Source organism: Ranitomeya variabilis, chromosome 3, assembly GCF_051348905.1.
Source record: "Ranitomeya variabilis isolate aRanVar5 chromosome 3, aRanVar5.hap1, whole genome shotgun sequence".
Classification (NCBI taxonomy): Eukaryota; Metazoa; Chordata; class Amphibia; order Anura; family Dendrobatidae; genus Ranitomeya; species Ranitomeya variabilis.
The window spans coordinates 725,126,455-725,143,411 of record NC_135234.1 but is presented as its reverse complement, the minus strand read 5'-3'; the positions used below and the strand labels follow the sequence as shown (position 1 = coordinate 725,143,411).

General features: G+C 43.7%; 1 protein-coding gene across 1 annotated transcript in view; it reads left to right on the top strand.

Moving 5' to 3' along the window:
- Window positions 1-16,957, top strand: part of MICU2 (mitochondrial calcium uptake 2) — a 303,165-nt gene that overhangs the window by 210,517 nt on the left and 75,691 nt on the right. The window contains exon 5 of the mRNA XM_077298382.1: window positions 16,076-16,123. Coding sequence (XP_077154497.1) covers window positions 16,076-16,123 — 48 coding nt within the window. The remainder of the gene's footprint in view (window positions 1-16,075; window positions 16,124-16,957) is intronic.

Here is a 16,957-nt window from a genome sequence, read left to right as displayed (position 1 = left end):
CTGCCTTTAGATAGTTTGATGGGTCTCTCATTATGTGTGTGTATAGGGAGAGACCTGTCAATCTTGGGGAGTGGGCGGAGAGAAGCCGCATCTTAGACTAGTCATCTTGTTCCTGCCCAGTGTAAAGAATGTTTTCTTTGAAATGTTGCAGCTTTTCAGAGAAAAACGTACATGTCTGTAATGCGGAGCCGCCGGTGTCTAATTCCTGCTGCTCTAGTTTATCAGCAGGAACCAGCCGACAGGATCCCTTTAAGGACCTGTCTTTATATTTTTATATAAAATGTGCACCTTTTTTTAGCCCTATTCTTAATATTTAGGCAATCTGACAAACATCAGGATCTACACATCTCTTGGATCCTTGAAATACATAAAAAAAAAATAACAATGAAAACTATTTGTGTAATTTCTTGCTTGTGTTTGCAGCACAGGGTCACTGCTTGCCCAGATGAGGATCATACATAATTGTCGGGATGAGGAAGCTGCAGGCAAAGTCCTACAATCTGTGGTTTCTTTTTCGGTTTCTTGTATTCACATGGATGTTTCTGTGTACATCCATGATTTGTCACGTTTTGTGCCTGAGCTCTGTTTCTTAAAGGGGTTTTCTACAGTGAGCATACGTATAGAGCATACATATACTTTTCTACAGTTTATATCCATGCCTTTTTTTCTTATGTTTCTGTATGACCCCAGACATTAAAATTCATAACATACTTGGGCTACTAATATGATGAATGATTGCAAGCCGCAAGATGTGGGCCGGCTGCAGATAACGCCCACTGCACGCGCATGCATTCTTATTAGTGACATTTTGTAGTATTGAAGGAGATCTGTGACCAGATGTCACTATTCAGCTTGCATACCATATTAAATAGATCTCTGACTTGACAAGGCTGGTGTACTTACTTTGAAAATGCATTTTTCAATAGCTGCAGAATCCTTTTTGAGAGTTCTGCCCCTTGATATTCAAAGAAACCTTTTACCAGTCCAGTTTATTTTTTATTTATTTTACTTGTTTATATAGCGCAATTAATTCCACAACGCTTTACAGACATCATCACCACTGTCCCCATTGGGGCTCACAATCTACATTCCCTATCCGTATGTCTTTGGAATGTGGGAGGAAACCAATCAACACGGGGAGAACATACAAACTCCTTACAGATGTTGTCCCTGGTGGGATTTGAACCCAGGACCCCAGTGCTGCAATTAACAGTGCTAATCACTGAGCCACCGTGCTGCCCTTTCTAGCTGAATTGCTCATTTTACTATATACATTATTTGTCCAATATGAAATGGATTTTCAAAGTAAGTACACCAGTCTCCTAAGGTTTGAGATCTTTTTACTGTTACCTGTGGTGATCCATCCCCTTTAACACAAAGCTGACTGCTTATTGCAAGCGCTTATGCTGCTGTGGCTGCAGAGCTGTGTTGCAGAGCTGAGCTTTGATTGAAAACCCCTTTAAATGTGCTGCATGCCCGTTCTCCTGTTGCTCATGTCTTTTGGTCAGGAAACTATTGCAGACGCACGAAGACTGAGTATTATATGTTTTTGCATTGCTGATGTCATCAGATGTATGACGTGCTCATGATATATTAAATGGCCAGTAATGCTAGTTTGACTCTCTCGTGCCGGCAGAATACCGGACTAGTTGCTACCTTTTGGTTTGTTGACATTGGACTACGGGAAATCAAAGTGCAAATTTTGTCAACTCATAGTTATGGGAAATAATAATACTTCAAAATATTACAGTTAATGGAATGTAGCCTAACATATGATCTTAAAGGGAATCTGTCAGTAGGATCAACCCTCCTAAGTTATCTATATGGACATGTAGGTCATAGGGAGCGTAATAAAATGATACCTTGATATCTGTGATCTGATGTCTTATTCCAGAGATATTCACATTTTTCTTAATATGTAAATGAGCTGTTAAGATCTCTGGGCATATAAGAAAAACAGGGATTTCTGTAGTATAAGACATCAGATCACCGATATCAAGGTATCATTTCATTCAGCTTCCTATGACCTACATGCCCGTATAGACGGCTTAAGAGGGTTGGTCCTACTGACAAATTCCCTTTAAGACACTAACATTGAATTTGTACATCTTATTGATGGTTCAAAAGATTGGACATTTCCTTGTATTTTGTATTTAAGTTTGCATTATTCTTGTAAAAGGTCAATAAACACTAAAGTTAAAACCAAAATAAAATGTTAAAAAATATGCCAACTTTACCCCCTTCCTGAACAAGAAATTATCATTTTTAGATCTTGTTTTTTTTCCCCCAATGTTTACAGAGAGCAATAACTTTAATTCTTCCATCCATACGGCTTATGTTTGCAGGATGAATTTACGTTTTGTATGACACCATTCACATTACCACACAGTGACTGGAAAATGGGGGATAAAATTCAGAGAGCAGTAAAATGGTTCTTTTTTTGTTTTGTAATTTTTTTTGTATAATATTGAGGTGGGTACGATGAATTCCTCAATTTTTATTCCATTAGTGGGGTAATGTAAGAAGCCCAAAAAATGCCATTTTATGTTTTTCAATTTTTTTCTTTTTGGCGCTTACTATATAAAGTCATTAATGTTATACATTAATCTACTATATAATTGTCTAAGGGTCTCTTCCGTCTGTCTGTCCTTCTGTCACGGATATTCATTGGTTGCGGCCTCTGTCTGTCATGGAATCCAAGTCGCTGATTGGTCGTGGCAAAACGCCCACGACATTTGCCACGACCAATCAGCGACGTGCACAGTTCGGAAGAAAATGGCCGCTCCTTACTCCCCGCACTCAGTGCCCGGCGCCAGCATACTCCCCTCCAGTCACCGCTCACACAAGGTTAATGCCGGCGGTAACGGATCGCGTTATGCCGCGGGTAACGCACTCCTTAACCGCTGCTGTTAACCCTGTGTGTCCCCAATTTTTTACTATTGATGCTGCCTATGCGGCATCAATAGTAAAAAAATGTAATGTTAAAAATAATAAAAAAACAAAAACCTGCTATACTCACCGTCCGTAGTCCGCCGAGCCGCTCGCGCCGGTCGCCATCTTCCGTTCCCGGCGATGCATTGCGAAATTACCCAATTAGACTTAGCGGTTTCGCGAGACCGCTAAGTCATCTGGGTAATTTCGCAATGCATCCTGGGAACGGAAGATGGCGGCCGGCACGAGCGGCACGGCGGAGCTTCGGTGGATCCCAAGCGTCGGTAACCCCTTCCTGGATCCAGGCGCCAACGGAAGGTGAGTATATAACTTTTTTTTTTTTTAACAGGGATATCATGCCCACATTGCTATATACGTGGGCTGCGCAATATACAACGTGGGCTGCACAATATACTACGTGGGCTGCGCAATATAGTACGTTGGCTGCGCAATATACTGCGGGGACTGTGCAATATACTACGTGGGCTGCGCAATATACTACGTGGGCTGCGCAATATACTATGCGGGCTGCGCAATATAGTACGCGGGCTGCGCAATATAGTACGCGGGCTGCGCAATATAGTACGCGGGCTGCGCAATATAGTACGCGGGCTGCGCAATATAGTACGCGGGCTGCGCAATATAGTACGCGGGCTGCGCAATATAGTACGCGGGCTGCGCAATGTACTACGCGGGCTGCGCAATGTACTACGCGGGCTGCGCAATGTACTGCGCGGGCTGCGCAATGTACTGCGCGGGCTGCGCAATGTACTGCGCGGGCTGCGCAATGTACTGCGCGGGCTGCGCAATGTACTGCGCGGGCTGCGCAATGTACTGCGCGGGCTGCGCAATGTACAGCGCGGGCTGCGCAATGTACAGCGCGGGCTGCGCAATGTACAGCGCGGGCTGCGCAATGTACAGCGCGGGCTGCGCAATGTACAGCGCGGGCTGCGCAATGTACAGCGCGGGCTGCGCAATGTACAGCGCGGGCTGCGCAATGTACAGCGCAGGCTGCGCAATGTACAGCGCGGGCTGCGCAATGTACTACGTTTCCTGCAATATACTACGCATACATATTCTAGAATATGTGTGTGTGTGTGTGTATGTATGTATATATATACTAGATGGTGGCCCGATTCTAACGCATCGAGTATTCTAGAATATGCATGTCCACGTAGTACACTGCACAGCCCACGTAGTATATTGCCCAGTGACGTAGTATATTGCCCAGTTACGTAGTATATTGCCCAGTTACGTAGTATATTGCCCAGTTACGTAGTATATTGCCCAGTTACATAGTATATTGCCCAGTTACGTAGTATATTGCCCAGTTACGTAGTATATTGCCCAGTTACGTAGTATATTGCCCAGTTACGTAGTATATTGCCCAGTTACGTAGTATATTGCACAGCGACGTAGTATATTGCACAGCGACGTAGTATACAGCACAGAGCCATGTAGTATATTGCACAGCGACGTAGTATACAGCACAGAGCCACGCAGTATATTGCCCAGCCACGTAGTATATTGGCCAGTCACGTAGTATATTGCCCAGCCACGTATGTCACAGGTTAAAAAATAAAAAATAAACATATACTTACCTTCCGAGGGCCCCTTGTAGTAGTTCTGTCGCCTGCGTGCGGTGCAGGCGGCAGCTTCCGGTCCCAGGGTGTGATGACGTCGCGGTCACATGACCGTGATGTCATGACAGGTCCTTCTCGCAGACCATCCTTGCCACCGGAACCTGCCGCTTGCATGGAGCGGTCACCGGAGCGTCGCGAGGAGCAGGAAAGGTATATAATGATTTTTTATTTTTTAAATTATTTTTAACATTAGATGTTTTTACTATTGACGCTGCATAGGCAGCATCAATAGTAAAAACTTGGTCACACAGGGTTAATAGCGGCGGTAACGGAGTGAGTTACCCGTGGCATAACGTGGTTCGTTACCGCCGGCATTAACCCTGTGTGAGCGGTGACTGTGGGGAGTATGGAGCGGGCGCCGGGCACTGACTGTAGGGGACTAGGGAGGGACTAATCGGACTGTGGCCTTCGCTGATTGGTCGCGGCAGCCATGACAGGCAGCTGGCGAGACCTATCAGCGACTTGGATTCCATGACAGACAGAAGCCGCGACCAATGAATATCTGTGACAGACAGACAGAAGGACAGACGGAAGTGACCCTTAGACAATTATATAGTAGATATATATATATATATATATATATATATATATATATATATATATATATATATATCTCTAGATATATAATTTTTATGTATTTTTGTAAGTCTCCCTTGTGACCATTTGATTTCTTGTTCTGTATGCTATATACCGTACTTACTTCAATACCTCTGTTTCTTAGTATTTAGTGAAAAGTATTATCAGGCGTGCAGATGCAAAGGAATAATTTAAATATTGGTGTCAGATTGACAGCGGCGTCTATAAATGGTTAAATATTAGTGATCGACGGCTCCAGAAGCTGCTGTTAGTCAGTTGCCAACTGTGCAGTGCAGCCGGCACTCACTGTGCTTCATACACCCGCACCCTACATAGGATGTGTTTATGCATCCTGCTTCAGGAAGGGGTTAATTTTCTCCTTTTTGTTCCCTATTTTTGTCTTCTGTTATAATTAAAATTGAGAAATATCTAATGAAATCCTTTGTTTCAGGCGTTGAGTCATGTCTCCTCCTTGACAACTGTCTGCAGCAGAAGCCTCTCCCCTTCTGTCATGTCTGCAACAAAAAAAAAAATCACTTAGCTAAAGGGTTGGGCTTCTGAAGATGTTGCTGATCAGTAGGAGAGTAGCCTGTTTTTCCCTGTGGATTTACTATGTGATTGTTTCAGGAACACTCAGAAAATACAGCAAACTAGCACGATCACTTTACCTTTTTTTTTAACAATTGGGGACATGATTTTGTGACACTAATGTAGAAGAATTACAGGTTCTCCTCCTTCCTCACAGGCTGCTTTCCCTCGGGCACTGCCTTTCCATTGGAGGAGACTTATGAGCGCTAACTCCTTCTCCAATCACGTTCGCTCCTCACTAATCGTCACTTCTGTTGGATGGACGTTGCCCGTGCCGTCAGAGGAAACACTATGGAGTCTATCGAACTGAAAACTGTTAATATCTGGCCGCCCATGTAACAGAATAGGCGTTCATTATTATACGGGCTTATCGTGTGTTCCCCTTTCTTCTACCCATCTGCGCATATTTAAATTTCACACTAGAAAAGGTCACAAATTAGTCAGCGGTCTATAGATAAATGCGGTGTCAGCTTACACAAGACTAATCCTGTAATTATAAAATATATCTGCAAGGCAATTTATTTCCTTGCAAGAAGAAAAAAATTATTTTCTTTCGGAAGAAAAAAAAAGAAATCTTTGTTGTCAGAACGATTATGATGGAGTAATAGTGTAAACGGACGCCGGCGCCCTCCTCCTACTGTACGGAGCCTGCTGTTCTGCGCATCAACAAGGTCGTGTTCTTCTTAAGCAAACAGAATTCTATATCGAGCAATTATGTCTTTTCTAAAATGAGCTTTCTGTGAGCTGTGTAAACCAGGGATCAGACCGTGTCCCTTCACCGTCAGACACAGCCATTACACAGTACACAGCAGGGGCACATCTACAGTGGATTTAGAAAGTATTCACCCTCTGTCTTTTTAGCTATTTTGCTATATTACTACTTGTATTTAAATATTTTTGTGATCTGATTTGTGAGTGATGCATCGGCACTAAATAGTCTAAGTTGGTGAAGTGAGAAAAATATAGGCATTGATTTAATTTACGGGATCAAATAACTAAAAATTGGCATGTGCATATGTATTCACCCCTCTTGCTATGAAGCCCCTAAAAATTTCTGGTGCAAGCAATTCCCTTCATAAGTCACATGCTTAGTGACAGGGAGTCCACCTGTGTGCAATCTAAGTGTGCCATGTCCTTCAGTATATACACTTTACCTTTTCTGAAAGGCCACAGAGGCTGCAACACCATTAACAAGAGTAACCACTAACCAAACACCATGAAACAAGAGAAACCTCTAACCAAACACCATGAAGCAAGAGGCACCACTAACCAAACACCGTGAAGCAAGAGGTACCACTAACCAAACACCATGAAACAAGAGGCACCACTAACCAAACACCATGAAACAAGAGGCACCACTAACCAAACACCATGAAACAAGAGGCACCTCTAACCAAACACCATGAAACAAGAGGCACCACTAACCAAACACCATGAAACAAGAGGCACCACTACCCAAACACCATGAAACAAGAGGCACCACTAGCCAAATACCATGAAGCAAGAGGCACCACTAACCAAACACCATGAAGCAAAGGCACCACTAACCAAACACCATGAAGCAAGAGGCACCACTAAGCAAACAACACCATGACGACCAAGGAGATCTCCAAACAAGTCAAGGACAAAGTTGTTGAGAAGTACAAGTCCGTGTTGGGTTTTAAAAAAATATCGCTGTCTCTGATGATCCCCGGAGCACCATCAAATCCATTATCATCAAATGGAAAGAAGATGGTACCACAACAAACCTGCCAAGAGACGGCCACCCACCAAAACTATCATCCTGGGCAATAAGAGCATTAATCGGAGAGGCAGCACAGAGATTAAGGTAACCCTGAAGGAGCTTCAGAGTTCTCAAACAGAGACTGAAGTATCTGTCCATACGACCACAATAAGATGTACACTCCATAGAGGTGGGTTTTATGGAAGAGTGGGCAGAAAAAAAATATTATTATAAAAAAAGCCCTTTACTTACATACAAAAATTGTAAGGCTCCTTTTCAGGTTGCCAAACGATATGTGGGAGACTCCCCAAATGTGTGGAGGAAGGTGCTGTTGTCAGATGAGCCCAAAATTGAAATTTGTGGCCACCAAGGTAGACATCATGTCAGGTGACAAACCAACACAGCTCATCACCCCAAGACCACCATCCTCAGGCTATGTGCACACGTTCAGGATTTCTTGCAGAAAATTCCTGAGAAAAACCTGAAATTTTCTGCAAGAAATCTGCATGCGTTTTTGCCGCGTTTTTGATGCTTTTTTTCCGGACATTTTCCTATGCATTTTATAGTGGGAAATCCGCAAAAAACCCGCAAAATTAATGAACATGCTGCGTTTTTTACCGCGATGCGTTTTTTTCGTGGAAAAAAACGCATCATGTGCACAAAACATGCGGAATTCACTCTAAATGATGGGATGCATATTGTATGCTGTTTTTTTGCGGTTTTATAGCGTTTTTATCGGGAAAAAACGCGAAAAAAACTCGAAAAATCAGCAACGTGTGCACACAGCCTCACAGTGAAACATGTGGTCACGTAATCATGCTGAGGGGATGTTTTTCTGCAGCAGGAATAGGCAAAAATCTCAGTGGCCAGATGTGTAAAGCTCAGAGAGACTTTTCCAAAGCGACTTCCAGATGTAATTGCTATAAAAGGAGGCTCTACATAGTACTGACTTTAGAGTGGTGAATAGTTATACACACTGAAATTTTGCTGTTTACGTCACAATGAAATGAAAACAAACAAAAAATGTTCACAGTTGTAGGCATGACCTTAACATGAACTGATGCAAACCCTCAAAAAAATATTTGCAATCCACTGTATATGATTATCTCGGCACAGGAACATTTTTTTTAAACGCATCCATGTGCTGAAATTATTATTTCAACATCTCTTGTTTAAAATCAACTTTAAAACTACCTTTGTTCTTTGGAAAAACTTTTTAAGCCTAGATGTGTACTTCTTATTCTGTGAAGAAATCGTTTCTGTAAATAAGACTTCTCATTTTCATCACAGACCGGATTAGGCTACCTTCACACTAGCGTCGTGCACTGCACGTCGCTATGCGTCGTTTTGCAGAAAAAAACGCATCCTGCAAAAGTGCTTGCAGGATGCGTTTTTTCTCCATAGACTTTTATTAGCGACGCAGTGCGACGCATGGCCACACGTCGCAACCGTCGTGCGACGGTTGCGTCGTGTTGCGTCGGACCGTCGCCACCAAAAAACGTTGCTTGTAACGTTTTTTGGGGCGTCGTCTGCAGCATTTCCGACCGCGCATGCGCGGCCGGAACTCCGCCTCCCCACACCTCACAATGGGGCAGCGGATGCGTTGGAAAACTACATCCGCTGCCCCCGTTGTGCTGCGCTTTCACAGCTAGCGTCGGTGCGCCGCAACGTCGCATAGCGACGTGCAGTGCACGACGCTAGTGTAAAAGTAGCCTTACATTGACAGAAAACACCTCTATATACACCAGATAACACAGGAGCCACCATTCACAATAAGGTCACGTCACAGCTCACCCCCTCCTTCCCCTATGCAATGAATGAAATATAACACCTCCATATACAGCTAGTAGCACTGGATCCACCATTCACAATATTTGATGTCACATTTCACCTCCTCTATAATGACTTATAACACTTCTATATACAGTTTATAACCTAGTACCCGCCATTCACAGTAGGTAATGTCACTGCTCACCTCCTTCTCCTACACAATGAAAAGTAACACCTCTGCAGTTGTGGACGAAAGTGTTGGCGCTCTCAACTTGCTGCACACCCTTTGGAATAATTAACTTACACCTCTTAGATGGAATTTTGGACCACTCTTCTTTTGCAAACTGCTCCAGGTCTCTCATATTACAAGGGCGCCTTCTCCCAACAGCAATTTTAAGATCTCTCCACAGATGTTCAATGGGATTTAGATTCAGACTCCTTGCTGACACTTCAGAACTCTCCTGCGCTTTGTTTCCATCCATTTCTGGGTGCCTCTTAAAGTATGATTGGGGTCAATGTCCTGCTGGAAGACCCATGACCTAGGATGCAAATTCAGCTTTCTGACACTGGGCACTACATTGTGACCCAAAGTCCTTTGGTAATCTTCAGATTTAATGATGCCTTGGTCACAATCAAGGCACCCAGTGCCATAGGCAGCAAAACAACCTCAAAACATCTTTGTTACTCCACCATATTTGACTGTAGGTACTTTGTTTTTTTTCTTTATCCTCCTGGGTCTCCTTGCCATAGCATTTCATTTCTTTCAAATGTCGACAATTCACGCTGACACTGTTGCATACTGAGCCTGCAGGACAACTTGAATTTCTTTGGAACTTGATTAGGGCTGCTTATCCATCATCCGAACTATCCTACGTTGCAACTGTTCATCAACTTTTCTCTGCCGTCCATGTCCAGGGAGATTAGCTACAGTGCCATGGGTTGTAAACTTCTTTTGCACTGTTGAAAAAAGATCAAGATCTCAGCCTTGAGATTGTTTATATTTTTCAACAGTTTTGGTTCTCAAGTCCTCAGACAGTTCTCTTCTCCGCTTTCTGTTCTCCATGCTTCATGTGTCACACACAGAAAAACAATGCAAAGATTGAGTCATCTTCTCCCCTTTTTATCTGGTTTCAGGGGAGATTTTTTTTATATTGCCCACACCTGTTACTTCCTACAGGTGAGTTTGAATGGTGGATCCTGTTATGTCACAGCTCACCTCCTCCTCCTGCACAATAACTGATAACACCTCTATACACAGTAGATAACACAGGATCTACCATGCACTATAGATCATGTCACAGCTCACCTTCTCCTCCTTCTTTCAAAATGACCTTTGTCAGGATTAGAGCATGACAGGGTCTGAGTCCATCTCTTGCTACTATTGACCATGTAAAGATTCCTTATATTAGGCCTAGCGGCCATTGTGACATTTGCAAACAAAAAAAATTTAATTTTATTAGTGCATATAATATGTATAGTGAATGAAAGCTTGAAGTTAAAGACCTTATTTAAACTTTGTGGCTACATGTCGTCCCCACCAGAAGAGGACGCCAGGAAAGTGGCCGTGGACCTGTTCCTTGCTACGGAAGAGTCGCGGGGATCAGTAGGAGAATATAGGACTTGTTCTTTTATCTTTGGGCTGTGGAGTCGACATCTGACGTTGATGGGACGGTGTAGATATACATCGGCAAGTTAGATGATCCATATACAAGTCCTTCACCCCTTGTCAGGTGCGTCAGGCATCTCGAGGATGTGCGCTCCCCTGATCCACCAGCAGCGACTTTCCTAAACTGTAAATCTTTGTGCTGTAGGAACAGACATTCCTGCTGCAGATTGGCCGGTGCTGACATCTCTTTTCACTGCCGCTCACATCAAAGCCACGCTGTGGGTAATACATTTATATTTCCTTGTGTCCCATAGAACTGAAAATATACAAATCACCACACTTGGCTTCACTGTTTATATATTGCAGCATGTTTTCTTATATAACGGCCATGGGAGAGCGTGTGTCTGACAGCCAGACATATTGACGTATTAATAATTCCTTTTTCCTACTTAAAGGGAACCTGTCAGCTGCTTTTTACTTTTTGAATTGCTTTATTTGCTATGGAGACATATTTTTTTTTTTTTTTTTTATAACTTACCCCTGTGTGGTACCAATAGCGTAGTTTACCCCTGGAAAGGAAATTTTAACCTCTTCCACATTATATCCAAATGAACGGAGAAGCGTCCGCTGGGCGGGAACAATAAAGTATCTTGTGATCTTCAGTCCTATTTCTACCATCTTCGGGTAGGTTCACACTACTGATTTCTCCACATCCGAGAAAAATGGTCCAATTTTTCTGATTAGACTTAGATGAGACCTCAGTCGGGTGCGTAGGTGAGACCTCAGTAGGGGGAGTAGGCGAGACCTCAGTCGGGCATAGGTTAGACCTAAATCGGGGGCATAGACGAGACCTCAGTCGGGGGCGTAGGCGAGACCTCAGTCGGGGGCGTAGGCGAGACCTCAGTCGGGCATAGGTTAGACCTAAATCGGGGGCATAGACGAGACCTCAGTCGGGGGCGTAGGCGAGACCTCAGTCGGGGGCGTAGGCGAGACCTCAGTCGGGGGCGTAGGCGAGACCTCAGTCGGGCATAGGTTAGACCTAAATTGGGGGCATAGACGAGACCTCAGTCGGGGGCGTAGGCGAGACCTCAGTCGGGGGCGTAGGCGAGACCTCAGGCGGGGGCGTAGGCGAGACCTCAGTCGGGCATAGGTTAGACCTAAATTGGGGGCATAGACGAGACCTCAGTCGGGGGCGTAGGCGAGACCTCAGTCGGGGGCGTAGGCGAGACCTCAGGCGGGGGCGTAAGCGAGACCTCAGTCGGGGGCGTAGGCGAGACCTCGGTCGGGGTAGGCGAGACCTCAGTCTGGGGCGTAGGCGAGACCTCAGTCGGGGGCGTAGGCGAGACCTCAGTCGGGGGCGTAGGCGAGACCTCAGTCGGGGGCGTAGGCGAGACCTCAGTCGGGGGCGTAGGCGAGACCTCGGTCTGGGGCGTAGGCGAGACCTGAGTCTGGGGCGTAGGCGAGACCTCAGTCGGGGGCATAGGCAAGACTTCCAGTCCATGATTGACATCTCTGATACTGAAATACTCGCACAAGGGCAGTAGAAGGCGGCTCATTTTGGCTGCAGCTTTACATTACTCCTGTGTATGCGCCACTTTACTTCCTAGTCTTGTATTAATTTTACTGCTTGTGAAGAAAGGATGTGGAGTCCAGAGTTGCCAACTTTGATTTTTTTTTTCCTATATACAGCTCATCAGAAAAAAATTAATCAATATTTTTTATGGGCATATTGGAAAACTGTAATAAACCATTACTATTTTAAGTGATACATGTCTACAGGCTATAACTCTACTACCAAGGCATTACCTGCATGCATTGTAAGCTGTAAAGTTATCATAATTACAGTCATCTGTACAAATATTTGAAATGTAAAAAAAAATCATGGACTCAATTTTTTTTTTATGGACAGGGGAAAAATTGCTCTATTTTAAGAACTGTCTAGGAGTATCTGGTCCGTTTCATTGTCCTTGTGCCACTTTTCTAGCCTACAGTGTCTGATGGTAAGAAGCTAGGTGGGATTAGATTAGATTAACGCATGACTTTAGAAAAATAATTCAGGTTTGTCCTGCTACAAATGTCTGGTTGCTTTCACAGCATTTATCCCAGTGTTTTGGCCTTCAGAATCTAAAGTGTCAATCAAAAGAAGTTTTGAGGAGTTAAAGGGAATCTGTCAGCAGGTTGTTGCTTTGTAATCTGAAGACAGCAGGAGATAGAGGCAGATACACAGAATTCAGGGATATGTCACTTATCAAAGTGCTGCTGTTGTTTACGAACTGTGAAGGATTTATCACTAAGAGATTAACATTGCCGGACTAGTCTGGCAACGCCCCCTCCTGTGATAAGCAGCTCATTGTCTAAGGACTTTGTATCTACAGAGCCAGGTGTGGGCGGAGTTAGCTGTGGTGTGGGCAGGGGCAGCTTCATCAGCTCTGCTTCATTCCAAATCTAAAAGCTCTCATTGTGTGAGAACAGCTGCACCCAGTAATCTAAGTGATACATCATTGGATGCAGCTTCTCTTTGCCTACATTTCCCCGCTCTCCGATGAGGTAGTAAAAACCTGCTGACAGCTTCCCTCTAAGTTTGAGGCAACCAGATACTTACTTCGCTCTGCAAGATTCTCCTAGTGGACACTTCTGCATTTGTTTGCTTTCTATGCAAGAGAGCGGAAATCTTTTTCTGGGTTAGTGTGTACTATTGTGGCCACACAGAGTTATATGTAGAAAGTAGCTCTATCATTGTAGTCACAGCAGTTTAGGGGGTCATAAAATCTGGCAGCTCGGGAAAGCTGGAGGAACACCTGTCTAACAGTGAGCATATTGGTTGTCACCCAGGGATTGCTAGTTTTACAATGCCGCTGCTTCCCCTAAAATCCCATTGTAATCCACATTTCCTTGTGCCACCAGCTACATAATTAAAATCCACACTCTTTTTCCCGAGACTGATGGGTTTCCTTTATCTATTAATTTGGTTGAATGTAAACGGAAGTAAATGGTGTTTACTTTCCTTTAAGCGCTGTTTAAACATGCCACACTGAACTGTCTTCTGTACGGCATAAGCTGCAATCGAGTGAGTAATCCCACCAGTGCCTGTCAGGCTTTGCAATGTGTTCCAGGGTATTAAAACTCACAAGGAATGAAAGGACTCTCTTCCCGGACCCTCTCCAGAGCGTATAATTCAATAATGACTCCCACCGTGTGTGCCAAAATTTCAACCTGGATGACACCTGTATATTCTGAACTCCAAAAACAGTCTGTGAAGGCATAAAATCACCTTGCAAAATGGACATATTGCACAAAGAGAGAAAGAGAGCAATGCCTTTATTGGAAAAGGGCCTAGTTGTGTTATCATTGTCATCTAGTAACCTGGCAGACTTGTGTGTTTCCATAGCCTCATGAGATTGTTGGAAGAGGAGCTTTCATCCATTTTTTTCATGTTAAACTGGACAAACCATATAATAGTGGCTGCTGACTGGAATAAAAAGTGTTGTTTTTATTTTATTTTTAATTTCACCCCTCCCTTGTGGAGATTCTAAAAGTTGGCACCTAATGAGTTAACTTTTGTTACGGCAAAGTGTGTTATTACCTAGTTTCACTGGGGGCGTGTACTTCTGCCTCCTGTATGATGTTGACCAATCCTAAGCCGGCAGCAACATAGAAGAGCATAAGGACCTGTGAGGATCTCACCAGGGTCACATGACCGGAGATCACGGATAATGCCAGCCAGAGTGTGCAAACTAAATAAGCACTGAAGATAGATTACAGAGCACAGAATTTTAGAAAATATTCACTGGAGTTAATAGCTGTACACTTTTGTGATGTGTAATCTATCTTTAGTGCTTATTTAGTTTGCACACTCTGAATGGCAGAGCTTGTGGACTGATGTCATGTGACCCTGATGAGATAATGACAGGTCCTTGTGCACCTCTGTGTTGCTGCTTGCTTATGATTGGTCAGAGTCATACAGGAGACAAAAGTACACGCCCCCAGTAATAACTTCTGTTAAGGCCAAGTGTGTGCGTTAACTCATTAGGTACCAAATATTTGATTGCTAATGTCTTCGCAGCAGAGAGGCAAAATTAGAAAAAAACGCAAAAAAAATGGTGTGTTCAGTTCAACATGAAAAATGTATTTATAGGTCCTCTTTAAGCCCGCCATAAACATTAGATAGCTGTCAGCCAAGCAATGGTTCGGCAAGTCATTCGGCCGGCAGCTATCTCACCCAATTTACCCATACGCTGCTCCTATGTTCTCTGTGAGAAAGCTGCTGCCAGACATCTCTGGCAGCAGTTTATCCCTAGATCCTAGATCTTCTCTCCCCCGACAAACATTTTAGTTGCTCACTTTGTTTTTGGGTTAACAATTCATGTCATGGATGTAACACCACCATTTACCATGCTGTGGATTCTTATGCCGCTACAATTTCGGTTTAGTCGAACCCCTCAACGCCTAAATAAACACCGGATAATACATCTGTGCAAATAAGGTCTGCAGGTCTGTTCATATGTTAGATTTGAGATGTATTTTGGCATTGGAGTCCCAATCACATTCCAAGGACTAGAATCCTTGGAACTTGCCAATTTCGGCAGGAACGGACAGTTTTTACCAAAACCCACCCACTTTTGTTCTCCTTGGAAAAAGCAGCCGCCATAAGTTTCCGACAGCGGTTTACTGTGTTTTCTCCACGCGTGCATGCTCAGATCATCTGAACGTGCATGTGTGTAAGGAAGTAGTCAGTAAAAATAGCTGATTGACAGCTATCGGATGTATATGCAATCTTTACAGTGAGTTGATATTTCGGGGTCTACCTGAAATTTGGGGTCTTTTAGTGGAGATGTAGATCTTTATAAACAGCACATATTTTAAGGCAATAGTGAAAGCGCATTACGAGAAAGATTTAGTGCAGATGTCTTAATAAAGCAAATAAACATTGCTCTGTTTAATTGAGTAAAGAAAAAAAAAAGCATAAAACAGATGCTGGCGTCCGAGCAAAAGAAAAAGTTCATGTTCAGTGCACTACAAACATATGAGCCGGTTTTGCACGGTCTGAGTCTTAACGATGACACAATGAAAAATGTGAAAAGTATCTGCTCTGCCATTATTTGTGTAAATGTGACAGGGGAACGTAAACGGCAATGTCACTAATAAAAATGAGCTGAAATGCCTGCAGTGCTGCATGCAGCGTTACCGGCTGTGCCGGCCCGAGCCGCGGACTAACCGTGTCACCGTTCTCCTCCGCAGGGCTGATCTCCTACACCGAGTACCTGTTTCTGCTCACCATCCTTACAAGTAGGTATTTCTGCTACTTATCTGACTACAATAAATACATTTATTTTCTGTGCTTATGCTGCCTGATGGAATACACGTGACGAGGTCTGACTTTTAGATAGCAAAGCGTAGACCATACTGCAGAAAGCGTAGACTAGACCGTCCTAAATTATGCCACCATGGACAAGTCTAAATTTACACTCATCTAAGTAATGTCAAACTGTAGGGAAACTTTTTCCGCTCAGGATCACAGTTTAGGCCACTACCCCTACACTGCCCACTCTCAGGTTACACTCCCTTGTTGAATATACCAGTTAAATTGTATAAAATGCAAAAAAAATGAGGAGCAAAGCATGTATAACCGTTTATAGGTGCAAATTAAAGGGAACCTGTTTTTCCCCATATAATGTACCTGGTGACAGGTTCCCTTTAAGCCAGATTAGTATCTCAGGCCCATTGCACCTTCAATAGTTCAAACAGTGTAGTTACCTGTAGGAGGCGCCACTGAAGCTGTTACTGGTCTTCCTTCTGGATGACCACAATTTTGCATATTCTTCACATGGACCAGGTGTTGACTACCACTGGACAGCATCATCTATAAGGAATCTGTCATTAGGTTTTCGATACCCCACCTGAGAGTAGGATGCGGACGGGGCAGAGAGCCTTATTCCAGCGATGTATCACGTTATTTGATGCTTGCTGCAGTTTTTTCTGCTGCAGATCTAGCAGTTCTCTGGATGCTGAGACCTGTATAACCCAGCCTACACCACTGATTGGCAGCATTCTGTGTACACTGTGCATAGGCAGAAAGCTGCCTATCAGTGATGGGTTCAGGGTTATACACAGCTCATTAAT